This window comes from Nylanderia fulva, unplaced genomic scaffold, assembly GCF_048542155.1.
Source record: "Nylanderia fulva isolate GAGA-0341 unplaced genomic scaffold, ASM4854215v1 Scaffold5, whole genome shotgun sequence".
Lineage (NCBI taxonomy): Eukaryota > Metazoa > Arthropoda > Insecta > Hymenoptera > Formicidae > Nylanderia > Nylanderia fulva.
The window spans coordinates 1,998,711-2,023,903 of record NW_028190587.1 but is presented as its reverse complement, the minus strand read 5'-3'; the positions used below and the strand labels follow the sequence as shown (position 1 = coordinate 2,023,903).

General features: G+C 31.8%; 5 protein-coding genes across 12 annotated transcripts in view; 3 read left to right on the top strand and 2 right to left on the bottom strand.

The window, feature by feature from the left end:
- Positions 1-15,550, bottom strand: part of AGO1 (protein argonaute-1) — a 29,059-nt gene extending 13,509 nt beyond the window's left edge. Inside the window, exons 1-10 of one of the 6 annotated variants that reach the window (XM_029315268.2) lie at positions 15,424-15,550; positions 13,912-14,917; positions 10,748-11,033; positions 6,658-6,774; positions 1,894-2,037; positions 1,504-1,784; positions 1,121-1,427; positions 822-1,044; positions 595-742; positions 251-514 (exon numbers count right to left, since the gene is read on the bottom strand). In XM_029315268.2, the coding sequence (XP_029171101.1) occupies positions 251-514; positions 595-742; positions 822-1,044; positions 1,121-1,427; positions 1,504-1,784; positions 1,894-2,037; positions 6,658-6,769 (1,479 nt within the window). In that variant the 5' untranslated portion in view covers positions 6,770-6,774; positions 10,748-11,033; positions 13,912-14,917; positions 15,424-15,550. Of the gene's footprint in view, positions 1-250; positions 515-594; positions 743-821; positions 1,045-1,120; positions 1,428-1,503; positions 1,785-1,893; positions 2,038-2,134; positions 2,390-3,990; positions 4,182-6,657; positions 6,789-10,747; positions 11,034-13,911; positions 14,918-15,423 lie in introns of those variants that run through there. The other 5 variants (XM_085487054.1, XM_085487056.1, XM_085487055.1 and 2 more) reach the window with 5 other exon arrangements.
- Positions 5,140-8,159, top strand: mRpL53 (mitochondrial ribosomal protein L53). The gene is made up of 4 exons (XM_029315271.2): positions 5,140-5,374; positions 7,031-7,143; positions 7,508-7,742; positions 8,027-8,159. Exons 1-3 carry the CDS (start codon positions 5,229-5,231, stop codon positions 7,717-7,719), a joined length of 471 nt encoding a protein of 156 aa, XP_029171104.2. The 5' UTR covers positions 5,140-5,228; the 3' UTR covers positions 7,720-7,742; positions 8,027-8,159.
- LOC114940542 (uncharacterized) lies at positions 8,203-8,638 on the top strand. The gene has a single exon (XM_029315270.2). The coding sequence runs from the start codon at positions 8,205-8,207 to the stop codon at positions 8,394-8,396; it is 192 nt and encodes a 63-aa protein (XP_029171103.1). The 5' UTR covers positions 8,203-8,204; the 3' UTR covers positions 8,397-8,638.
- A 456-nt stretch (positions 15,551-16,006) lies between the features above and the next one.
- Rpn13 (regulatory particle non-ATPase 13) lies at positions 16,007-20,512 on the bottom strand. Of its 3 annotated transcripts, none has more exons than XM_085487059.1 (5): positions 20,182-20,512; positions 19,896-20,012; positions 19,455-19,791; positions 19,254-19,399; positions 16,007-16,809 (listed from the first exon to the last, which is right to left on the bottom strand). In XM_085487059.1, the coding sequence occupies exons 1-5, from the start codon at positions 20,380-20,382 to the stop codon at positions 16,408-16,410; spliced, it is 1,203 nt and encodes a 400-aa protein (XP_085343185.1). In that variant the 5' UTR covers positions 20,383-20,512; the 3' UTR covers positions 16,007-16,407. The 3 variants fall into 3 exon arrangements, with proteins under 3 accessions (XP_085343185.1, XP_085343187.1, XP_085343186.1); XM_085487061.1 differs by having other exon boundaries at positions 16,007-16,641; XM_085487060.1 differs by having other exon boundaries at positions 19,254-19,381; positions 20,182-20,511.
- A 321-nt stretch (positions 20,513-20,833) lies between these two features.
- Positions 20,834-25,188, top strand: csul (protein arginine N-methyltransferase 5). Its single transcript, XM_085487058.1, has 11 exons — positions 20,834-21,266; positions 21,348-21,466; positions 21,599-21,825; positions 22,022-22,201; positions 22,293-22,502; positions 22,796-23,004; positions 23,058-23,180; positions 23,264-23,439; positions 23,531-23,734; positions 23,814-23,995; positions 24,059-25,188. Exons 1-11 carry the CDS (start codon positions 21,178-21,180, stop codon positions 24,209-24,211), a joined length of 1,872 nt encoding a protein of 623 aa, XP_085343184.1. The 5' UTR covers positions 20,834-21,177; the 3' UTR covers positions 24,212-25,188.
- Positions 25,189-25,193: the final 5 nt, after the last annotated feature.

Genomic DNA, 25,193 nt, shown 5'->3' with positions numbered 1-25,193 from the left:
AATATTGAATGTACGTTCAAATCAGAATAAGAGAATGCCTTATATCCATCAGCTCTAACAGCTTTACTTCACAGATTATATATATATATATATATATATATATATAAAATCTAGAAAATATAATACTATTCATCGAACACACACATATCCAATACTACAAAAATATGATTGCTAAAAATAATCAAAATTATTAGTTCTTGCAAATGTGTGATTCGACTAGACCTGACTGATTTAGTTGGAAGTTTCTCACCTGTCCACTGAGGGAACTTACGCGCCCTCCATATTGCAGTTTGGGCGGAGGTAATACACGACCCCTGACTTCCATCATACTATTCGATATAGTCAATCCAAATTCTTGTACATAAGAATCATTGTTAAAGTCAGCCCTTCTAACTAGATTGTTAATCTCCCGTTCGCGATCTGGTGCGGAACGTGCTGTAGCTTTGATCATGGTCGAGGTTTGCATATCAGTTAACTTCTTAATGCAACGTTGTCCAGCAACAATATTGCAAACCTATAATATCACAAAATCATATGTAATTATTTTATATTCTCTATAAAATATGTTTACAAGTTAAAAGTTTACACACAAACCTCAAGCGGCAAATATGTATGTTTATGTTCTTGGCCAACTTGCAAGCAAGGAAGATGTGGGTGACGCAATTTCATTTTGTACTTATCTAAGAAATATTTGGCAACAGTACACTCGACTGTCTGTCCATTTTCCAGTTGTAATGGAAATCTGCAAGTTGACAATAATTACAGTGTTGTATATTTCTCTTTTTTATTCTAATGGTATCATTATTTTAATATATACTTACGATTGCATTTGAGCTGGTTTACGTGTAACATTGCACACTCTATACTTTCGTTTCATAGCTCCGCAGTGAGTTATTTCAATCTTGAGACCCTTGATTTCTTTGGTAAATTTCACTCTTTGAGAATCTGTTAATGGTTTTCTTTGTTCGTTGATATCTCGGATATCCAATACTTCACACATAAATTCTATAACTGGCTGCGCTTTATAGAAGGCAGTGGCAGAAACTAGAAGTACAAATAGATAAGTAACAAAATCATAAAGATATAGTAATATTTGAAAATTTATTTTCCGTGTACTTACCATCAATATTCAACATCATTTTCCATTGTGATGGTCTAACTGATTGATGGAATCCAAACCATACTTCTCTGCCTCCGCCTAATGGATGATAATATCCTTCTGGCGTACTAAAGAATGATCTACCTACTGGAGTGTATGTCATAGATGGTAAATGCCTCATTACGACATCTAAAGCGAGAACAGCATCATATGGAATTTGTCTAGTTCGTCCCTCTAGAGCCTCTTCTAAAGCAAATAGCGAAACCTGCGCCAACCATTTTATCACCACACGAAAAACCCTATCTTTACCCTCACCAGGCAGTGTAACCTGCAAAAAAAAGTTATATATGACTTGTAAATGTCATGCAATATAATTTAAACTTTTCAATTTCATGATAACTTACCTCTAATTCTACTTTATCATGCCCGATTGGCAAGGGGTCCCTTGTGTACAAGTTATTTCTGCCGTCAAACACAGGCTTACGAGATTGAAATATTTTAGTATATGCATGAACCATAGTTTCTACAATTTCTCTATTAACTTTCCGAGGACATTTATCAGGTTGTATGCTAATATCATAATGATGAACATAGCCGCGTGGCATACTAATTTGGAAGTGGTTGGCTCGCAAACCGATCGGTCTGCCTTCTCGTCCTATGTTTGGTCTTCGAGGGCACGTAAACACTAGATAAAAAGAATATTATAATTAAATATCAAATAAAACTAATTTTTTAATCAATTTTTTATTTAGCAGAGAGCAGTTTGCTTTGACAGAATTATAAAATATACTTACTTGGCAGTTCTGTAGGTTGAGGAGGAGTGTGTGCCTGTTGTGCGGGAACAAGCCCCATATTGCTGGGAGCTGCGACACTACTTGCCGCTACTCCCGCTGCTGTCCCAACAGAACCACCACTTGTTGAAGGTCCAGGTGGGGGAGCTGCAAATATATATAAAATAATATAAAATATCTCTCAAAAAGTTAGTGCATCAGTTATGACTTTATCTATATTTATGTGGAGAATAATATTACATACTTGAACTTTGCATCTTTTATTTCTCTCTGGGATGCTCAGTTTATTATAATCAGATCGTACAGCAACGAATATCTATGCGCAATAATAATAGTCCACAAGGTATTGCACACATCAAATAATTAATGAAAAATTTAATATTAAATGCTCAATAAGAAGAAAATTTTTTCAGTCAAAGTTAACAGATTACAATATCTTATAGTTCTTTTTTTTCTACGTGTAACATCAGTGATTGTAACCAAATGCAAAAAAATATCTCTAGACATTTAACAAAATAATTAACGAAATATTCTTTCTCAACATCTTCATATTCAACAGATGATATACTAAATTCAATATAAAGATAAAGTATCAAGCATATAAACATGGTAACACTATCATATCATAGTTAAAGAAATAGAAGATGAAAAAACATAACTTGATATTGAAAATTAATAGACATAATTGTATTAGCACATTGCTAAGTTATATTACTTTTGACAAAATATGCATTAAATCAACAATTACTACTGTTGTATCTCTTTGGTTCACACACTTTTTATTCTGTCATGATATCTAATATTTATATGCTTGATTGAGTTTATAAAATCTTTTGCACAGCTTTCACTGTCTGTAATTTCAAAAAATTGACCAATTCATAATTGTAAACTTATGCAAGAAATGCATTATGTCTATGCAAGGAATATTTGTATTACAAATCTATAAAAAAAAATATTATATTATTTCATTAAGAATCTCATTAAAAAAATATTAATTTTAATTTTAAAAGTGGGTGTGTCAACAAACTATTTTTTTAAAAATATTTTACTATCATTATTACTGTACAAAATCTTTTTCTTTATGTAACAATTTTTGAAAATTGCATAAATTGCACAGATTATAAAGAAATAAAAAATGAAAACACTTTGTCATTAAATAAATCTCATACAATAAATTTATAGCGGTAAAGACAAATCTTCCTGGAAGCAATTTCAGATTGTAATGTGATCTTTAAATATATATTTCTTGAATCTACTTGGTTTATCAAAAACTAAACTCTAACAGATTATGGCATAAAAAAAATTGCATAATAAAATAAAATAAATAATATCAAAGCATCTCATAATATATTAGTTTCATAATCTTATACTATTTTTAAAATAATTTAACATGTAAATGCTTAAAAAAATGCTTCCGATAAGCATGAACCAATCTTCTACTACATAACTTATCCAAGATATATGACACACACACACACTCCTATAAAGTTAATAAATTTGCCTAAATGCAGGCTTAATTTTCCATCTATGCTATAAATCCGGATATAGAATGAAAGAAATGTCATGAGAAAAATCATCAATTTGCCAATAAAGGCTGTAAGGCCATTAGTCAGCCTATCCTACTCGAGTTCGCTTAGGCCTAAAGACACGGATTCTTCGGTCCGTACGATAAGCTCGTAATTTAGAAAGAGACGGAGCAAGTCGTTAGACTAGGATTAGCTAACGCGTAGAGATTCATGAATCGAATCGCGGGTGAATGACGACACGCGTGCCTGTTGAACGAGGTTCATCCGAGGTCATTGAGCGAATCTTCCGCGGAGGATCACGCACGGGCGTCGCAAGTCCCTCCCCTCCCGCGAGGTTTTTCCGAGACAAGACAGACGGATTTTCCAGCAGGACTTATCGGTGTTAGGAGGAAAAGTAAAAAAAATCCGAGGGACAGCACGACGGCCGAGCGAGATTAGGGATCAGCGAGATAGAATCCGCGGGCTGGCGAGGCCCCTCGCCAGCTCGCGGATGTCAGCGGGGAACGTTTTTCAACGTGTTTACGGGAGCTTTCGCGATCATCCCGAACGGGTACGACGACGCAGTGACACTCACGTTGTCCTGCGGGGAACATATTCGCTGGCGCCGAGCGTAAAAGACCAGATAACCACTAATAAATAAGTAAAAAATTCAACACAAGACCCCGCTGGCCACACTACACACGCTTCCCCACAACACACACTGCGAACGACACCGAACGAGACTGTCCATCCGCAATGGCGTCCGCTAGCCCGGCGCCCATTGGCCGCACTGCGACCAACCTGGACTAACCGACTCTCCGAGAAGTGCCCGCGCGAAGGAATTATTTTTTCGAGCCGCGAGTCGCGCCCAGAGAGCGCCACCTTAGCGCGGGATTTCAAAATCGATCTCATTTTTCGGATTATACAATATAATATTACAATAATAATAATATATTAATATAATATTATAAGTCGGAATATCGCATCGTTTTGATGAACGTGAAATTATTTTTCATTTAAAACATGAATAATGAATGAAAATGTATTTAGAAGATTTAATTGATATGCCATTTTTTTTGTCTTCTTTTTTCTCTCTCTGAAAATTCCATTTATTTTTTAAAAATTGTCATATTCATAAATCTCAATCTAATATATATACATATCACATTAAGGGTCGATTTTTCCAACTTCTCGGTAAGTTTTACCTGACAGCATATTGTCGTCTCTTTTCAGATAAGTTCTAAAAAAAGAGACAAAGATATGCTACTTGTCGGGTAAAACTTACCAAGAGTTGAAACAATTGGCCCTAAAAGTAGGGTGTTATGTAATATTAACCTTGAATTAAGAAATAATTTCATGTTACATCATATGTATTTTCATATATACGTAAATACATTGATAAAAAAAGATATTGCATTTTAAAACATCTCTCATAATTTCTTCTTATATATCGCGTGTTAAATATATAAAAAATATATAATAATATATAATATCATATATGAAAAATATATTAATATATTAAAACATTAATATATTAAATAAAAAATATATATATATAAATATATACTCTCGTGCTTGATATTAAAAGTGTTAATTTGTAAATAATTGAAAATATATACCTATAATTTTGAAAAAAAAAAAAAAAGAAATTATCGATCCGATGATAATAATTATCAATCAAGCTATTGCGCAAGACCGGCGCGCACACTGCGGAACTTGTTGCCAACTTATAATAAAATCAGTCGGTTGGCAACACTGACACGGCAAGTTCCGGCGACATCGCGAGAGTTCATCGCGGCGCACGATTACGCGTTTTGCATTTCGTTGTTCGAAATGTCGGTCCCCTTCAGTGGATGCCGATCGCGTTCTGCCGGGGTGATTTCCGCAATCATAGCGCAGCTAAAGCGCGTTAATTTAACACCGGTTAAAAAGATCGACTTTCGTTTCGATCCGTTCCACAGACATGTCAGGCATACGAGGTTAGTCTCCTAAAGTTGTCCCCCACATCGCAGTGATTTCCGCGGAAGTTTTGAAATGCGATTGGTGTCGTAAAACTTTGCATTCTCGACTATTTTTTTTTAATAAAAAATATGTTGTCAAAATCGTATTCGCTCTTTTTTAATTCCCAAAAAGTTACAAATAATTTTACTAAAATTGCATGAAAACGTTTATGTAAAATTGTCAGTCATAATTAACGTAATCATTCTCTTTATTATGCAATGTGTCAAAATTCAATTAAGTTAATTTAGTATTGAATCGATTAAATAATTCATGTAAAATTTTAAAAATCATTTTTTAAAAGAATTATTTTAAAAAACGCGACCGAAACCTGAATTAAAATTTCTAGAAATATTGATACTTGAATGACACATGTTATTTGTATGCATAAAAATTAATTGTATCGAACATATATAATTATAAACAGAATCATTCTACAAGAGAGTATAAAACGGAGTAACGATCAACCACCGCGAAATGTCAGGTCAGGTCAGGTTAGCGAGGACCGATGACGTCGATAATGCACGCACGCGCAAGTCGCACCCTTCGCGCTAGGCTAGCAGACGAGCCACAACCCCGTTGTTATTTATAGAAGTGTCTCGTTCGTGTGCGCGTTATTAGTTGGGGAAGTGTTTTAACCGCGGAAAATTCTCGAGCTGATTCGTGTTCCGGTATATACATTTCCAGGATAATCCGCAGGTACAAATTGCAGCATGCGTAGCCGAGCAAAAAACGAGATAGTTTCTTCCTACCGCCCTTTGAAATGTGCAACTGTGCTTATTTTGACGTTTGTACACAATCGATACCGTTCGCGACGTGAGTCATCCACCTCTCTCGTTTTAATATTAAATTATCGGATAACTAAATTTTTACTGTCAATCAAATTCGCGTCATCTCGATTAGCCTGATCGTCCTTTTCTTTTTTTTTTTTATTTTTAGAATCCCTTATTTGATCTGCCTACTATTTGTTCTGTTTTTAGTCGATAATTGACAAGTAGATGATAAGAAAATTTAGTATAGCAATTAAAATATTTAAAGATGCCTAATTTGTCTAATTAGATTATGAACATATTTTTAGATAATTGGCTTGAATTGAATATTTTCACTGTGGTACATAAAAATGTACAAATTGATAAGAATGACTATGCTTATTTTTTATCACTAATAAAATATCAATGTGCATAGATAAACGTTTCTGGCGATTCTGGTGGTTGTAAAATTTTTTGCATTCCTCGTTGTTGTTTTAAATTCGAACGGAACTCACCATTACATTGACCACATCCATATGCTTTGCCAAGCATGGAGACGGCTGTGGTTATGCGAAGGGTGCTTAAATCTGGCACTGGAAGCGGTAATTGCTGCTCCATTTGTGCCATTCTGCCTACAAAAAGAAACGATAAACATTGAAATATATAATGGAAATTCATAATTCTCTTATTTTGTTGTTAAGTCATAAAACTATCAAAGCTAAAAGATAGAAAGAGAGAAGAAAAAAAGAGTGAGACAGATTTAAGCAATAAAAAATTTAATTTCTATAGCCTTTAAAGAGAATGTACAGACATGCGCTGAAATAAATGCGACATTTTATTGCAGATAACGCACAAGAATAACGTGTATAACGCTTTTTTTATTTACAGAAACTTTCAATATTACATTAGCTCCCCGAAAATCTGTGCAACAAATCCGTATTGTTTGATGAAAACGGAAATCGTGTGTGATAAGTCTGATCCAACTATTACATTCAATCTTCGTGAGTATAATAAAAGTATTATGTATTCAAATTCATCGTTCACATTTTAGAATATATCAACATCACAAAAACAATTGTTCATATAAACATTCATTATATGATATATACATATTATAAAAAAATATTTAAGAAAAAGATATTTTACAAGATATGAAAAATGTATAGGAGATTTTATAAACACAATTCTGCACGACTCGTCTAACAATAAATTCTCAACAAAATTGTATGCATTAATAAGAAATCTATTTGCTGAATGAATAAGAGTAAACTTGAAACTGATTATTTATTCATTTGTCTAGAATAAACTTTTATTTTTTTTCTTCTGTAATCATTGTACTTCACTCTTTGATTTTTTATTTTTCAGAGTCAGGAGAAAAAATTATATTAAAAACAGCTCTTTTAACGTCCCTGAACATTTTGGAACTTTACAACAAACATATTACAAGCTTAGTTCCACCCGATCCAGCTGAGCTTGAAGCTAAAAAAGAGCTCGAAGAAAAGAAGAAAAAAAGAAAGAAACAGCGTCATAGACAAAAAGAAGGAAAAAAGAAGAGACCAGTAATACTACGCGGTTGATTACATTAGCGACTTATCGAATGGTAATAAATTAAATATCTCTGACTTGTATCCAAATTTTCATTTAAGTTTCTATTTAAATATAACAAATATTTTTAAATTATATCTCTTTAACATATATCGAGATCGTTTTGTTCTATTTTCTGGCATGTTTTATAAAATAATTCAAGTGAAAAACTGTAATTACTAATTCGAAAAAATTGTCAGTCTATAACGTAAACATTTGATTTAATCTTCAAATCTATTTAAAAGTTTATAGAAAATAATACCCAAATAAACATTACGATAATCATTTATATTCTTGCAGGTTTTTCTATTTTCTAGAAGTCAAGAAACGCTTGATCTGTATATATAATATAATCTTGATACCCATCAAAATATTTGATTACAATAATAAGTCGATCATACAAAAAAAAAGGAAAAATATCCGTGCAACATCCGTGTTTTATTGATCTTAAATTTACGGCAAGGAGGAAAATTTAAAAATGGCGAGCGAGACAGGAAATAATAAAGATTACAATTTAAAACTTATTGATGAGCTCTACAGTAAAGTTCCAGCCTTTACCGATATATTTGATGAAGAAACTTGGTATGTTTTTGTTCTTTGTTTTGTAGCGGGTACTTTTCTGGTCGCATTTATTCTTTCGAGATTTATAACTATAAAAGCCGTTGAATAATATGCAAAGCGAACTCAATTTATGAGATGTCTTTTTTGTTACAATAGACTTATACAATTAATGTCATCATATTTTTTTTACGTCGCAATCAGTAGATTTTGCGATCAAGTTTCATTCTTACGCAATTAAATAAAATCCTGTTCTCGCAAGTATTATAAGAAAAGATATTTGTAAAAGAGACTTTGTAAATGTGATGTACTACAAATCAGTTGTGCTCTGATAATAAAATAGAATTAAAAATATGTACAATTTTATGTGAAACATTTTATCCACATAATTTATTATCTTTTGTTTGTAAACTTAGTATGCAAATGACATAATACAAAAATTAAGAATCGTATCATATATAATTAGTATATTTGAAAGCATATACAAAAATTTATAAAATAGCAGTAAAGTAATTACAAAAGCAAGCGCTTCAGAGGATATACATATATTCATGTTCGTGCAATGCAAATATGTATATAAAACTGTGCTATATTTGACAAATTCAAATATAAATTAAAAAATTTTAAAATTAAGCAATTACATTCAGAAGCTATATTTTAAACATGCAATTTTCATTAGCGCTACATTGCTATTTAATCCATCATCGTGAGAAATTCATAATTCCTCGATCAGTCATTAGTTACGTAATCATTCATAGATTATATTTATTATCTGATGCCTAGTTATATGTATAATCTGCTATACTTATCTACTTTACTTATATATTATTCATCAACTGCATTAGTATAATTTTTATAGCGATCTTATATTTATGCACGAGTGCTTCCTAGTATAATGCAATGTGATAGCTACAAAAAAAATTTTTTTGATCTACTTAAACAACTCTCGCGCCATTAATAGTAGAATGAATGAAAGAAACAACGGAAGATATCGTCATTCAGACGAGAAGTTCGATAGACCGGTACGATTCTCGTTTCTCAAGTTCGTCGAGTTCTCCATCTCCTTTCTTCTGTTTACTTCTTTTCTTTTCCTCTCTCCTTTCACTCGTTTCCTTTCATTTTATTCGTCTGCGCATTTCGCTCCCTTCATTCTTTGTCCGTGTACCGCTATCGTCCTTGCTACGTCTCTTTAAATTTACAACATCTTTCGCTCTTTCGTCTGTCTTAAACAGAATGGCTAAGAAATAGATATCTCCGTCGTACAGAAGATAATTGTTAGAAAATAAGCTCACGGTTTCGCTTGAACAAATTAACTTTGTAATTAGCGTCGTCTGAGATTAGCAAGGTGACGCGTTACGCTCGCTATAATAAAATCGTAATACACGACAAACTGAAACATAACAACCGATCATTTTACTAACTATAATACATACACACACATCAAGATTTATAATATCCTACATTAAAAGTCCTGAATCTTTAATTAAATGTATTCTTTTTCTTTAAGTATAATTTCATTTAGTTGATTCATATTCTAAACGTTTATTTAGCTCAATAAAGGGCCAATTTAATAGCAATGTGCGATGAAAATATAGTTGTTTATTTGATAGCAAAAGAGAAGAATAGTTGAGTAATAAGTTTTAAATAATTATTTCAAGCAAGCTACAGAAATGATAGATAAGATATAAAGCAGATTAAGCAATGCATGAAAAATTAAATGAATAAGAATTATTAAAGGTTACTAAAGCTATGAAAACAATCTATATTACAAATCCATAAAATGGCTTTAACTCTTTCAAGACAATATTTTAGCTACAAAAAGAAAACGTTTATAACTTATTTATATCATATGTAAGTATAAAACTCTTTTTCAAAATACATGTAATAAATCTGTAATCCCTCTAGGCAAAATAAATGGATAAATCTTTTGTGAATAATTTTCTCTTTATATTACTACAACGAAATACTTCTCCAAGATTTTTCGAAAAAAATAACTATTAGAGTCTTGAGAAAGTTAATAGCTAATTTAAAAAAATTGAGAAATTGAAATTGTATAATTTTGATAAATTCGATTTTGCTCTTGCATGTACGCGATCAGAAGAACTTCATGCACTGAAAAAATTGTTAACGTGACTAAATTTATAAATTGAAATTAATTAAAATTAATTTAAATTGAACATATAAAAATATTTAAATTATATATAGATATATATGTATATATAAATATTAAATCTAACAAAACGTATATTTAATTTAAATACTAATATATGTTCAATTAACAAAATAATAATTTAGTTGAAAGGCTTAATCAAGTTAACAAATTTTTTTTCAGTATACCAATTATCATTAAATGAGCATCATTCTCATAATCGTGTACGCAGTCATGATAAATCAAATTTGCCGAAATTCTATGGATTTAGAATCACGTTAAGAGCTTCTCTGTATAAAAAACGCTTGACTCACTTTGTTCTGCGTTTATCCTCGGGATGAATTACAAGATGTAAAGATCACGTTCGAATAGTTTCGAGCGTAGAGCGTCCGTGTTTCTTCACTTTACACCGGCATCACCGGCAGTTCACACACGCACTGCGTTATTGTATTATTGTCCACGTGCATACACGTAAGGGGATTCTACGTGGTCACAGCAGCTGTCGCGCTGCCGCGGCGTCACTCGCGAACTCAGGGAATCGCATCCCTCGCAGCCTCCGACGTCAACACGTCTCCGTACGACGCGCACGCACGTGACTCTCTGCAACACAATGTAATTGTCAAAATTTATGCTCGCATACTTCTCATTTTTTTTTTCAAACTCCGCGCACTCGAATATTGCGAGATCCCAAAAGGCAGGCAGGCAATAATGATATAATTTTACATTTACTTCTTAAAAAAAATCTCTATACTTTTAAATAAAAATTTCGAATTAAAAATAATTTTGTTTTAAATAACATTAAAGCCTAAGTTTATTCATTTATATATTATATTTCAAGACGGTAAGAGAAAATAGACAAGGTGATAATAGATAAATAGACATCTAGATGCATATTAGTAAATGAAGAAGTCGTTTGAATAATTTATCCGCGATTTTTTTCTTTTACTTGGTCCAATTTAATTGGATTGTTATGTTGTAACATCTATCGTAACATTCAATATCGCAAAAAATAATGTAATAGTGTAAATAATTTTTCCCTCCTATAAGATGTAATCCTATGTCCCTCTTTGCAAATATAGCCCTCTTTTACTTTAATACATAAAAGATAAAACATTATGAAATAAAAAAAATGCTCGACGAGCAAAATAGTTTCAAGTCAATTGTCAACAGATGACATATATAATATTTTTCGATTCTATTTCAACTTTGCTGTCGCCGGTTTATTCGAACGTTGCGCACGCGAATGATACTGTTATGAATGAAGACAAAAGCCGAGAGAGAACCAGAATTCATCAATAATCGACACAATTGTAAATAAATCGTACACTCTGTTACCTAGCGAATCGTTCGATATACGATTTTTAATCATTCTTTCAAAAAGAGTTTATCATAAATTCCATTTAAATTAAATTTATGATAAATTCTTTTACTACGTTTTCGTAGCTTTAGTAAACTATTAAAAATTTAAATATATATCTTATGTAGAATAGAAGAGTAAAATCTCTCTGCAGTCGCAGACGCCGAAGTTTTATGAAAAACAACAAATGTAGCAATATGCGTCGAAGAAAACTGAAGACAGATCGCTTTACTTGAAGTATAACAATCGATATGCATAATACCTAACGCACACTGTGCATACTTATAATGCAAACTAAAGCATCGCGATACAATACAATGGTTTAAAAGACACGTAGATACGAAAACAATATTATACAGTCATCTAACTTTGAAATGCTCCGCATTGTGAAATGTTTAGTTATGAAATTCTCCACGTATTATCTATGCAATTAATTTATTTTGATTTAACGGAATTCTTGAAATAGACAAAATTCTTAATTGATATTATTCTGTACACCGAAAAAAATGGTTAACTTGACTAAACCTTTCAACTAAATTACTATTTTGTTAATTGTACATAGATTAATATTTAAGTTAAAATACACGTTAAATTTAATATATTTAATTTAAATATATTTGTATATGTTCAATTAACAAAATATTATTTACTTGAACGGTTTAGTCAAGTTAACAATTTTTTCAGTGTAGTTGGTTTTTATATTTCCTTGTGGAATAGAGAATATAGAGACTAGAGACTTATAATGAGGCAAAATGTCACGTCGCAACGGTTTTACAACCGTTCGTATCGTCGGCTTTTTTTTTCCACGCGAGGAAGCGAATGAGGTCGTCATCATCCTCGTCATTGTTTTCATCAATCGCAATCCAATGGCACACAGTACATGACGAATCAACGAAGAAAATTAATACTTATTCCGCAAAAAATAAATAAATAAATAAATAAATAAGTAAATAAATAAATTATCCTTAATTTATCTTTGAATTGAACGTCTGATTACTTGAAGTAAACAACCATCTAAAACATCGCCTCTTAAATCAATGTATAATTTAATTATTCGTGAGACAAATATTTTTGCGAGATAGCATTATTTATTACTTTGGACTTTAAAATTACGACTACGTCAGAGACACCGCGATGTCGTCTTTAAATAGATATCATTTAACTTTTGTTATTAATTGATTAAACATTACTTATAAAAATCATTAAAATTAAAATTGTTAGTAATTAAAATTACTCAAACTTAATTAAAATTATCGAAAAACACGCAAAACACGAGACGAATGGTTGTTTCTGAGAATATTGCGAAGCGTCTTCAATTCTTCCGCGTAAGCTGGACGCGGAAAGAGAAACGCTACTTCCGCGTGCGTTGAACGCGTCGCACGCGCACAAAGAACAAAGTAACAAGTATATACCAGACTCCGTACATCTCCGTATACGTTGTCCATATGTACCGCAAGCGACGAGAAAAGAAAATTGGGTCGTCCGACCGGTCGCGCGAGTGACGTTTCTCCATGCACGTTTTACCGGGCGATAAATCGCAAAAAAGACGATTCCCTTATTAATTCTCCCTACAAAATTGCCCAAACGCAATAATTTTAACTTATTTATAAATTAATTTATAAATTTAATTAATTCTGCAACATTTTATCTGAGAATTTTTAATGAATTTATGCGGTGGTATCATTAAAAGATTAGAGGAAAAACAAAATTGTCTCATAATAAAAATTATTGCATAAATCAATTAAAAACGCTCAGAGAAAAATGTTGCAAAATTAATTAAATAAGAAAAATTCGTGTATAGAATATAATTCGTAACGAGATAATCGCTTATCTTACAAATGATACATACAGAATCGTTGAATTATTTTTACACATATATATACATATATATATATATATATATATATATATATATATATATATATATGTAAATTGTTGATAATAAACGAGATAGATTTCACGAATTTATCGCTTCGTAGTCAACACGCGACACGCACGCACGTCGCTACGACGACGAAGATGACAATGCTGACGAGGACGATGAGGAAATACGAGAACGAGGGTCGGAGCGGAGAGAAAATGATTCATACAATCTGTCGACCAATGACACTTGTCACTAACCTTTAACTCGATGCCACGGCGTGTCAAAATGCCAAAACGCTGCGCGCACGACGCGACGCAAAACGCGACACAACTTCACTTGGCTCTCGCGGGGATCTCGTCCGAATCAAAACAAAGGAAAGGAGAGAAATATATATATATATGTGTATATATATATATATATATATATGTATATACAACGGATGCGTGACTCCGCGCCGAATCCCGATGTCGACGTCTACGTACGCGGCGCTCCCGCGTCTTTCGGCACCATTTACCGTCCACCACCACCTCCTCCTCTTCTTCTTCTTCTTCCTGCGCCTCCTCCTTTTTCACCTCTTCCTCCTCCTCTTGCTTTTTTTTTTCCTCCTCGTCTCGATGCCGCTGCTCAAGGAGTGCCCTCCGCTTTCACTCGCGACGCGGAGCCGTCAAAAACGATCACCAAGTGTCAAGGTTGCCATTGTGCATACGTATGGGCTGCGCGCGCGGGTATCCCGCTCTCTCGCACACAACTTCACTTCGCTCCGCTTCGGTCTCCCCGTTCCCCCTTCCGCTTTCCCTAGCCTATGCCTTGCCTGCCTGCCCGCTCGCTTCTCAACACCGCCGCCGCGGTACCGCTATCACAACAATGAGCGTAATCGCGTTACCCGCAGCTTGTTGCACGATGACACTGGCCAGAATGGGTCGCGGCACGCCGAAGCGGCCGATCGAGCGCACTCGCAGACGGAAAAGAGGGCCGCGTCCGGCTCCGATTACGTTTATTCAACCGCGGCTTTTTCAGCTCTGAATTTCGCCGAGGCGCATTCGGCGATCAGCGTTCGCGAGGGAGCCCCCTCACTACTTGTTCGATTCGCGCAGCCGCGCGCGCGGCCCCCAGGGCCGCAAACTGAGCGGGCGCAATCCACGGACGAGGGCCTCTTGTTTACAAACAAAACGCCCGGCTGCTCCGATCGATGTGAATCTGGCCGCGAGACGCCCGCGTGTGCCGCTGTTTTCATTCCTATCTTCACGCATATGATCAACGTATCTAGAAAATTATGTTTAATTTAAAGGAAAATATATGACACGCGAACCACCCCGGATTGTATTTTAATTTTGAATAGCATTTTATAATTTCGTTTATAAATTTTGATTCCAATTTTGCAAACGTTACTTTTATCAAATAAAAAAAAGATTCATTACTTTAGCATTCTTAAGAATTGTTGGTTAGTTCGTTCTTCAGATTTTTATTTCTCGATGTTTGTAATTTATTACTATAATTATATACTTATATATATAAAAGTATGAACAATATATATATATATATATATATATATATATATTTTAGTTCTGACATAATTTTATCATGTAAAATCAATTCTGAGCAATTTTTCTTATTTTTTTATCTTCATGTACGCACTTTTATTCTTTAAATTAATATTTATAAAAAGTTTAGTTGTAAAATTTCCACTATTATCGCACGCTAATTTACTAATGAATGATTAATGAAATAGCTGCTGTATTTTATTAAGAAAAAAATTCTGTCAAAATTACCTGAACGTTGGCTTCTCCATTCTCCAGCTTACAACATGCCTGAATGAAGTCACGATCGAACAGCCAATAGAATGCCGCCGTGAATCAACCATGCAAACACTTGACAACACATTTCACGGCGTCCCCTCAACCTACCTTTTCTTCCTCGACCTAACCTCTTTTTCTCTGAAAAGGAAAATTAATTCAAATTATTACATTAAATGTTCATTACAGTTATTCGTAATACTACAACATTATAACTAACATACATATATTTTTATTTTGATACGCAATTCAGACACATTGATAAAACAGACAATTGATATTGTATATCGATTATCGCGAAGAGCCAATAAAACGCTTGTGCGTCGTAAACAAAAGCGTCCGATTGGACTCTCGATTTGCCGCTTTTTTACGATTTAAATTTTACACTCTATTGTAACTTTGTTGTAACAATTCAATGTCTTGCGAATAAAGCAATGTGTTCTCTTCTCTAGAAAGAGACTATTTTCTCTTAATTTTAAATGATACAAACAAATTTGATTCTAAACATATATATACATATTAAATTATACACATACACACTAATAAATAAATCGCACTATTTTGTTAAATTTTGCATTTTATTGGAGCAATAATAAATTCAGTAATAACATGTACTGTATGTATACAAAATTGTCCAATAATTCGTACCTTATTTAATTTTATTAATAAATATACAAGATAAAATTTTCTATTCGTTTCTGTTTAACATTTTTGTATATCGACATTGTTTACTAATCTTTCAATGATGTATAAATACTAGATTATCGAACATTTAGAAAAACATCTGCATATATATTTTCGAAAAAAATGTTACTTAAATTATATCGGAGAAGAATATCTGTATCCATTGAAAGGACTTGTATCGTATGTAGATTAATATAACACAATATACATCCAAGTGCATGGTTTCTATATAGAAAAAAAAAAAGAATCTCTCAAAGATGAGTACAAATCCTATCCTTAATCTAACGCCATGCCCTCATCGTCATCGTCCTTATCGGGACTAGCAGCTGATGGTGATTGCTTCTTACTCTTGTCGTCCTGTCCCTGTTGCGCTTGCTGTTGTTGTCCTTGACTGCTCTTCGCTTCGGATTCCAGAGCGCTGACGAATTCTTCGATGTTTCCACTGGCAGCAGCATTGACGGAGTCCGATCCCAAGCCGAATTGACGGATGACAGGGCCCGCCTGGCCCGACTGCAAAGCAGACCAGAACATTGATAGCGCCTGGGAGAACTGGGGAGACGAGAGCGTGGTAGACAGGTTGTCCCCTGGTGGCAAGTGCACGTTCATGGCACTCTCCAGGCTCTCCGTTGCAGAGATCGCCGCCGGGATGGCGTTGGTCAGCTCAGTAGCTACGCCCCTCTGCCGGACAATAAGCTGCGCTGTAGCTGAGCGAAAACAACAGATATACCCGGAGAAACTTCCCCAACTGCTCAGCAGAGCCAGAGTCTCCGACAACCAGGAAAAGTTCAGACAGAAAATACTACTGAATAGTGAGAAAACCATGGCTCGTTCTTTCGATTCTCCGTTATGTTATTTTATCACAATCCACCTCTCTTCAATAACTAATCAATTTAGTAATTAAATTATATTATTAAATCTCTTGAAATGATTATTGCACATACACATACTAAAACTTTCTCTTATAAAAGTATTTTCTACTAAATACAGCTTAATAGGATATAAAAAACGCATTACTAAATATAATTTTATAGTGTGAGTGTGATATTAAAAGATGCTTAACAATTTTTTAAAACAATATTATATATTGTATTGTATGCATTAAATGATTACGTAATATTTAAAGCTTGACAATGTATATGTGTTGTGCAAATCTCTCATAGATTATTAGAACTTTACAAGTTTCATAAACAGAGAAAAGCAAATGCAACATTATAGAACATGTTAGCCACAATACATTCATTATATGACTTGTCTAATGATATTAGTTATCCACAAACATATAAATTAACATGTAAACTTTTAACTATCTCTGTCTAGCACACTAGAATTCTAATTTAGGTGGTACATTAATTAAACGCAAAGTCCATTATTCCATCAAATTTCTTAGTCATAATTTTGTTAATTTTAATGCATATGATAATATTTTCAATTTGTTAATGACTTTTCTAATATAACAATGTACTATATAATTTCTAATTAATCTGGCAATTAACGAACACAAAGTTGCTTGTTATTCTTGTTTTGTTCACCCAAAGAACAGCTTAGATACTTATAAGACAGTGATTAAACAAATACTGGATATTGTGTCTGCTAACTTCTGTTATCAAGAATGGTATTTTATATCACTGATAATGATAGCAGCTGCAAGAAATATGCAATTAATAATATAATCTGTCCACTCTTTAAATTCTCTGTATTCTTCTTTGTTCTCCCGTTGAGAACTTTTCTGAGTTATTTTCTCTTATAGTTTATAATTGTGTATATGATTTCACATTTATTTTCGTTTACACAACACACACACTCTCTCTCTCTCTCTCTCTAAGTATTATATTTTTATATACATACATTGTATGAAAATACTCTCCTTCTGTTAATCTTGTTTTACTCTCTTCTATATTAATATAATTCTGTGACAAGTCAATTTTTAATATAGTTTTATTACTCTAAAGTCTAATAAGAAAATAATAACTTTTCCTCTTTCTTTCTCTCTCTCTTACACATATTCAATAAAATCAGATTTAATAATATTTCAAATTCTTATCTTTCTTAAGATAAAAATACAAGACAAAACATTTCCAGAAATGTATTAAAGGCGTGGTTTTTGTGTAATCTATTAAATGATCAATCAAGTTTAATCTTATCATAACGTTTAAAAAAAAATATTATCCAATGATATAATTTCTAGATAAAATAAACGACAAAAAAATATATCATTAATGTTATTAAATAATTATAAATATCTTGAAATATGCTTCTATTTATAAAATATAAATAAATATAAAATGTTTTAGTATGAGATGTAAAACCATTTTTAAATAAACCAAATTTAAATGCATAATTTATCATTCTCTAAAAAATCTATTAAGCTTTCATTACTGCATTAAACATAGTTTTGCTAAAAAAAATCAGTTCTTCATACAACATTAATGTTGCAGTTTTTATTTACTTTCAATTAAACGCCTTATAAATAACCATATTATATTATATTTAAGCTAAGATGTCTCAGTATCATTAAATATCTTTTTGATTACTACTTTGGCAAAATTGGAAACAATTCTTTAATGAAAATACTATCTCTCATTTTTCTAATTTCTAATATATGTATACCTTTTGTAACTAGATTACAAATTCAAACTTTCCTCTCTTTTTTCCTTTTTCTATCAAAAAGTAGACGATATTTAAATTAACTAAAAATGACTTTGTCTTCTATTTTTCCCCAAAACTTACAATTTTAGTTTATTGAAAGTTTTGTGCAAAAATTATAAGATATTTCTATATTTTTCTTAAGTAAAAACTAATTCATGAAAGTCAAAGAATCTCTAAAAACACACTTATTGATATTTTGCTCTGTATAAACATATACTTATATAACAAGTATATTAAAAAGTTTTTATCAGAACTGTTGTTATTTAATTTAATTATGCTGATTTAAAATTCTAATCAAATTATAATATTATTAAAAAATAGAATATATATTATATTTTGCACATCTAATAATATCAGCCATTTGTTAATAAATTTGATTATCCTCCAATTAAAATAAAAATAGAATATATATATATATATATATATATCCTTATATTCATTTATTAAATAAATATGAAGAAAAAATATGACATTACCTGCACAGCTGGTTCAGTCCGAGATGGTGTCGGAATTTCTGATAGAAAATTCTGCAAATCACTAAGCTGTATTCTATTGTTTGAACTTGCTGCTGTCGTGGCCGGGGTGGACGGAGCTGGTGTTCTCGCTGATGATTTATTATTATCTAGATTATTATCGTCAATTTATATTGCTATAGTTGATTAAATAATTCAACTCACTTGAAGATTTAGAGTCCGTATTAGGCCCAGGAGTTAGCGAATGAGGCGGTCTAGCTATGTTAGTAGTGGCCGGAGTGGATGAAGTTGTAGTGGAAGCTCTTGTACTTTGAACACTATGCGGTCTATTCATTGTACCTAACAAGCTACCTAGCCCACCAATCTGGCCAACACCACCAAATAACTGTATGAGCTGCTGTTGCGACATGTTATTCAACAAATTCTGAAGATCTCCTTCTGCGTTAGCTCCACCGCTTCTCTGAGATCCAGGTGTCGGAGGATTATTAAGTACATCATTAATCTTTCTACAGTGTTCCTCGTCCTTATCTGTTTTAAGGTCCTGTGAAAAGAAAACATAAGCATTTTTAATTAACTCTAAATTTCTATAACAGTACACCAATATAAAATTATTTAATAAACTAATTAACATAATTAAAGTTATACCTGTAGCCAAAAGAAGAACTTCTTACTCGACGACTTGAACCTTAGAAGATACACTCTGCCAGTCTTACACTGAGGAACATGTTTGAATTCGCAATCATCAGGGAAGATTATTAAATCCTGAAAAACATACTCGACTATAAACATATATCTACTTATATCATAAAATTATATTCTAAAATATAATTAAGATTGAAATATAATTTTTATCAGTGTGAGATTTGATGAAAAAGCGTAGGGCAAATTAGCCAACATCTTTTTACATATTAAAAAGTAAGAATCATCGTACATCTTCGACCACTCCGGTGGTGCGATCCTTCCAGCAGAAATGCATCAACGAATCATCGGACTGATAGACGTAGAGCTGACCCTTCCTCGTGTCCGGATAAACCATCTTCCCTTTGACAGTCATCTTGCCAGCCTTGAACTCTACCAGATTTTTCGAGGCGCCGCGCGATGCGTTATTACCAAAAAGTGCTCCGGTCGACATTTTTGCTGCTAAATATATATAAAAAAATTGCTCTTTCGCACGAACGAGATCGAAAGACTACCTCTCCTCCGAACTTGACGAGACGCGCCGATGACACTGCACTTTAAGATGGCGGTGCAGGAAGTAGACTCCGTAAGAAAGAAAGAAAAAGAGGGAGAGAGAGAAGAAAAGACGAGACTTTCAACCACCAAAGAGGTATTATTAATTCTTGTGCATATTTATTTTTTTTTTTTCTTTCTTTCTGTTCTATTTATAATTCTTCATTTTAAAACGTCATTGCATGCAGACAAATTTTTGACATAAATTCGGAAACAAACCGACCAATCATAATCAAGTATTCCCAAGATAATAAGAATGCTTGATTTTGATTGGTTGATTCTAAAATAGAAACGCATGAAAATTGTACTTAAATTTTCTACATTCGAAAAGCTTTCTATGTGTAATATTTTCTATGGCTGCTATAAACTGATGGCTTTGTACGAAATATAACCATCTAACTTTATGCACGTGTGTATATTAATTTAATTTATTAATCACGTTTCTTTAAACGTTGCTTCGCCGATATAAAACCGGAACATAAAATATCGTTATTAGTGGTTCTGACAAATTGTGGACAATTATTATGGTTATATATTTAATTGAAAACATTTGAAATTTATACATTGCCGGCTTCCATCCAATAGTCATTTGACGATCCTACTGTGCGAAAAGAAATAGAATTGAAATCATACATCACATAAATCAATTTATATATATTTCGGAAAAGAAAAAATATATATTTTATTATATATTGCAATGACAAGTCCACGACCAGTTTCTTGTGGATTAGATTTTGGTTGTGCTGCGAATCTAAACGATTGTTTAGTTTACGCAAACGACTCAAAGTAAGTCACTATTAATTGTACATATTTCATTTATCAAATTTTTTGTGTACAATTATGCTATATTTTTATTTGTGCTTTCAGATATGATTTTATATGTGTTCCTTTGGTCCACCCTTTATTCAAGAGGGAATTTATCTCTGGTCCTGCCAAGAATCGTCCAGGCCCATTTACTAGGCCCGACTTAATTTTACGTAGTTCAGGTATATAAATATTTATTATAGATTTAATCTCTTGTGTCTCTCTATATTAAATTACATATCAATATATTATTGATATTTAAAATATATACAATAAATAAATCAACTTCATACAATCTACAATTTATTTTGCAGATTGGAATAGTTTAATAATCGGCAAATTTTCACCATTTATTAATGTGGATTCGACTGATCCAGTTATTAGAAAAAATAGTGAAGAAGCCTTGAATCAAGAAATAGGTTTAGCTAGCCATTTTGGTTTATCAGGAGTGACTTTGAAGTTGAAACGTGGGATAAGTAAAAATGTGAATCTTGCAAGGATTATTTCTGATAAAATATCAAATAACAATACTAGTTTTCAGGTAACAATACAATTCAGTTTTGTTTTTAATTACTGTCTCACTAATTTTCCTTAAAGTGTATACACTATCTACATCTTTTATTAAGAAATTTGAATTAAAAATATGCTTACCAAAAGTTGAAAATTTTCATCTTTTTACCCATAGGTTATAAGGCACCATTTAAAATCATTAAAATATATATATTCTATTGTTATAGGTTTGGATACAAGTTCCTATGGAAAATCCAATTAGACAAGCCTATTTTTACAGAACAGAAGATTGTCCAGTAGATGAAAATCCATGGGAATGGTGGAATGCATTTAGAACAATATGTGACTATAATAAGAGATTAGGAATTGCATTAATCATTAGTCATGATGTGCCTGAAATGGAAGAGGTAACTTATAAATTAATTTTTTAAAAATTAAAATTATTTAATATCAATATGTGCAATGTATCAATACAGTAATTTTGGATTTAAATACCAGGTAGATAGATGGCTTGGCGAACCAGTGAAATCTTTAATTTTACCAACAACATTATTTCTAACTAATAAAAAGGGATATCCGGTACTAAGTAAAGCACATCAAGCAATGGTGAAAAAATTCGCTGCATTAGAAGTACAATTCATTTTGACAGGCGCAACGCGTTACCAAAGTATTAGCTATTATCACAATTATCTTGATTATTTATGGAAGGTAAAGCAATAAGAAATTGTAAAGTTATATCAATTATATACCAAGAGATTTACATAATTTAATTTAGATTAGATTAATATAATTAGTTTATAATATTTTATAAAATAGAAAATAATTTCTCATAAATGAAAATGACAATAACTCGTAACTTATTAATAAATGAATATGAGTAAAACAAGACGTTTTTTAGACGAGTGGTTATTAGATGACAATAAAAATATATTCAAATAACCGCTCGTCTAAAACGCTTAGTGTTACTCATTATTCATTTATTAATGTTTTTATTCCTTTAGGGATGCCAGAGTGATGGAACAATAGAAAAATTCGCTCGAGGATACGAAGATTATTTACAATGTCCTTTACAACCTCTAATGGATAATCTTGAGTCACAAACTTATGAAATATTTGAAAAAGACCCTGTAAAATATCGAGAATATCAGAATGCTACATACGAAGCTATCAAAGGAATCATACCTAAGATTAAGGAGGAAGAAAGAGAAATGTAAGTTATAATCATGTAATATCTATAAAAACATAACAATTTAAAACTTTTAGAGTCATTATGGTAGTTGGCGCTGGAAGAGGACCAATTGTAACCGCATCTCTAAATGCTGCAGAGATGGCCTGTCAGAAAGTGAAAGTATATGCGGTAGAAAAGAATCCTAATGCTGTGATAACGTAAGAATTTTTTTAAATAAAGATCAGAAAAGATATGCATTTATATGCATTCATATACATTGTTTCACTTTTTATATTTACAGATTACAGGCTTTTCAGAGAGATTTGTGGAAAGATAAAGTTACGGTAATATCTTGTGACATGAGAGATTGGAATCCCCCAGGAAAAGCTGATATTATTATTTCTGAATTACTCGGATCCTTTGGCGATAATGAATTGTCTCCAGAATGCTTAGATAATGTCATGAAATTCTTAAGAGGTTTATATTGCATATTATACAAATTGCATTATAGTTAAAACTAATATAAACATTTTTAATTATTTGCTTTTTTGTTTTATAAACTTGTTAGAGGATGGAATCAGCATACCGCAATCATATACTTCATATATTGCCCCCATGCATTCCTCTAAATTGTATAATGAAGTAAGACAACTTAGAGATAAAGATAAACATCCATTAGCTCATTTTGAAACTCCATATGTGGTACATCTTCAAAATAAATACAACATAGCAAATCCAAAACCACTTTTTACATTCAAACATCCAAATACAGGTTTGTTTAAATATAAAGTATTGATAATTTCTTTTGTATTTTAATTTATGTTCTAATTTTCTCATTTATAATTATATAGATGTTGTTACTGATAATTCGAGATATGAAACAAAATCTTTTCAAGTAGACCAGAACTGCGTGTTACATGGATTTTCAGGATACTTTTTGGCAATTTTATATGAAAATATCACATTGAGCATAGAACCCAACACATATAGTCCAGATATGTTTAGTTGGTTTCCAATCTTCTTTCCAATTAAGGTATATATATAATCATATAAATATTAATAGATAATATGATGATAATAATATTTAATGATGTAGGAACCAATACAATTAAAGGCAGGAGATGAAATAGTGGTCCATTTTTGGCGCAGATGTGATTCTAAAAAGGTTTGGTATGAATGGTGTCTTAGTAAGCCTGTTCCAGTCTCGATTCACAATTCAACTGGTCGTTCTTCCACTATTGGATTATAATTAATTCTGTGATTATTTTCTTTATGTGCTTAGAATATCTCGTCATACGCGTGCTGACAGCTAATTTATTAAATATCAATTAAAATTTTCTAGAAAAAAACTATTATTGATTGAATAATTATATAATTAAATACATTTAGCAAAGACTAGACAAAATTATATGTCAATATAATAATTTGGAATTAAATTTTATTTATATCTTGTAAGATTATCTAGTTATTAACATAGAATTATCATGACAAGAATTCAGTGAGAAATTGACATGAAAATAGAATTAGTATGAATGTTTCTATTTATGTATAACTAATGTGGGGAAAAATATTTTTGTAAGATTTATTAGTTTGTGTTCCTGTTAATTGTGTGTACTCGTACATATAATTTTTTATCATTTGACTACATAGACTCATCATCGAATGATAATCATTGATACTGTAAAATGATAAAAAAATTACAGAAACATTTATATATTATATAGATATACAGGCACAAAAGATACTTATGTAGCCAATGTATGAAAGAGAGATATATGCTTATTTCACAGCAAACTATTTTTTATATATTGATAAGTTTATATGACACTGATCTCTGAGGTCACCGATATGTAAGAACTTTGATAAACTTGTGTGACGAGATATTCTTAACGCGTGACTATCGCATTAAACTCACGTGATGTACAGTTTGAGTAACATTGAGTATGTAAATTCCATATGAATACATTGTAAGTAACACTATCAAATCTTATTATATTCATATAACAATAATTTTAAAAGTACACATGTACGTTTAATGTTTATAATAAATTTCTACTTTTTTGATGCATAAGTAAATTCTTCATTTTTATATGAAGTTCTATAAAACAAAAACCATTGGATTATGTGTATGTAAATAAGAAAAAGATGCATGAATCGCCATCATCTAAACCTGTAATCATTTTCAACATAATTATTTAACAACAATATACAAATTTAGGCAGAAAATGTTG

What these genes read in the sequence shown, in the direction of transcription:
- csul (XM_085487058.1), top strand. Translation starts at nt 21,178, where the DNA reads ATGACAAGTCCACGACCAGTTTCTTGTGGATTAGATTTTGGTTGTGCT. An exon ending in AAGGAGGAAGAAAGAGAAAT is followed by an intron (nt 23,005 to 23,057) that starts GTAAGTTATAAT and finishes TAAAACTTTTAG; the next exon opens with AGTCATTATGGTAGTTGGCG. An exon ending in AATCCTAATGCTGTGATAAC is followed by an intron (nt 23,181 to 23,263) that starts GTAAGAATTTTT and finishes TTATATTTACAG; the next exon opens with ATTACAGGCTTTTCAGAGAG.
- Rpn13 (XM_085487059.1), bottom strand. Translation starts at nt 20,382, where the DNA reads ATGTCGACCGGAGCACTTTTTGGTAATAACGCATCGCGCGGCGCCTCG. An exon ending in AGTTCTTCTTTTGGCTACAG is followed by an intron (nt 19,792 to 19,895) that starts GTATAACTTTAA and finishes TTCTTTTCACAG; the next exon opens with GACCTTAAAACAGATAAGGA. An exon ending in GGACTGAACCAGCTGTGCAG is followed by an intron (nt 16,810 to 19,253) that starts GTAATGTCATAT and finishes ATTGTCCGGCAG; the next exon opens with AGGGGCGTAGCTACTGAGCT.
- mRpL53 (XM_029315271.2), top strand. Translation starts at nt 5,229, where the DNA reads ATGTCGGTCCCCTTCAGTGGATGCCGATCGCGTTCTGCCGGGGTGATT. An exon ending in AGACATGTCAGGCATACGAG is followed by an intron (nt 5,375 to 7,030) that starts GTTAGTCTCCTA and finishes TTTTATTTACAG; the next exon opens with AAACTTTCAATATTACATTA. An exon ending in AACTATTACATTCAATCTTC is followed by an intron (nt 7,144 to 7,507) that starts GTGAGTATAATA and finishes TTTATTTTTCAG; the next exon opens with AGTCAGGAGAAAAAATTATA.
- LOC114940542 (XM_029315270.2), top strand. Translation starts at nt 8,205, where the DNA reads ATGGCGAGCGAGACAGGAAATAATAAAGATTACAATTTAAAACTTATT.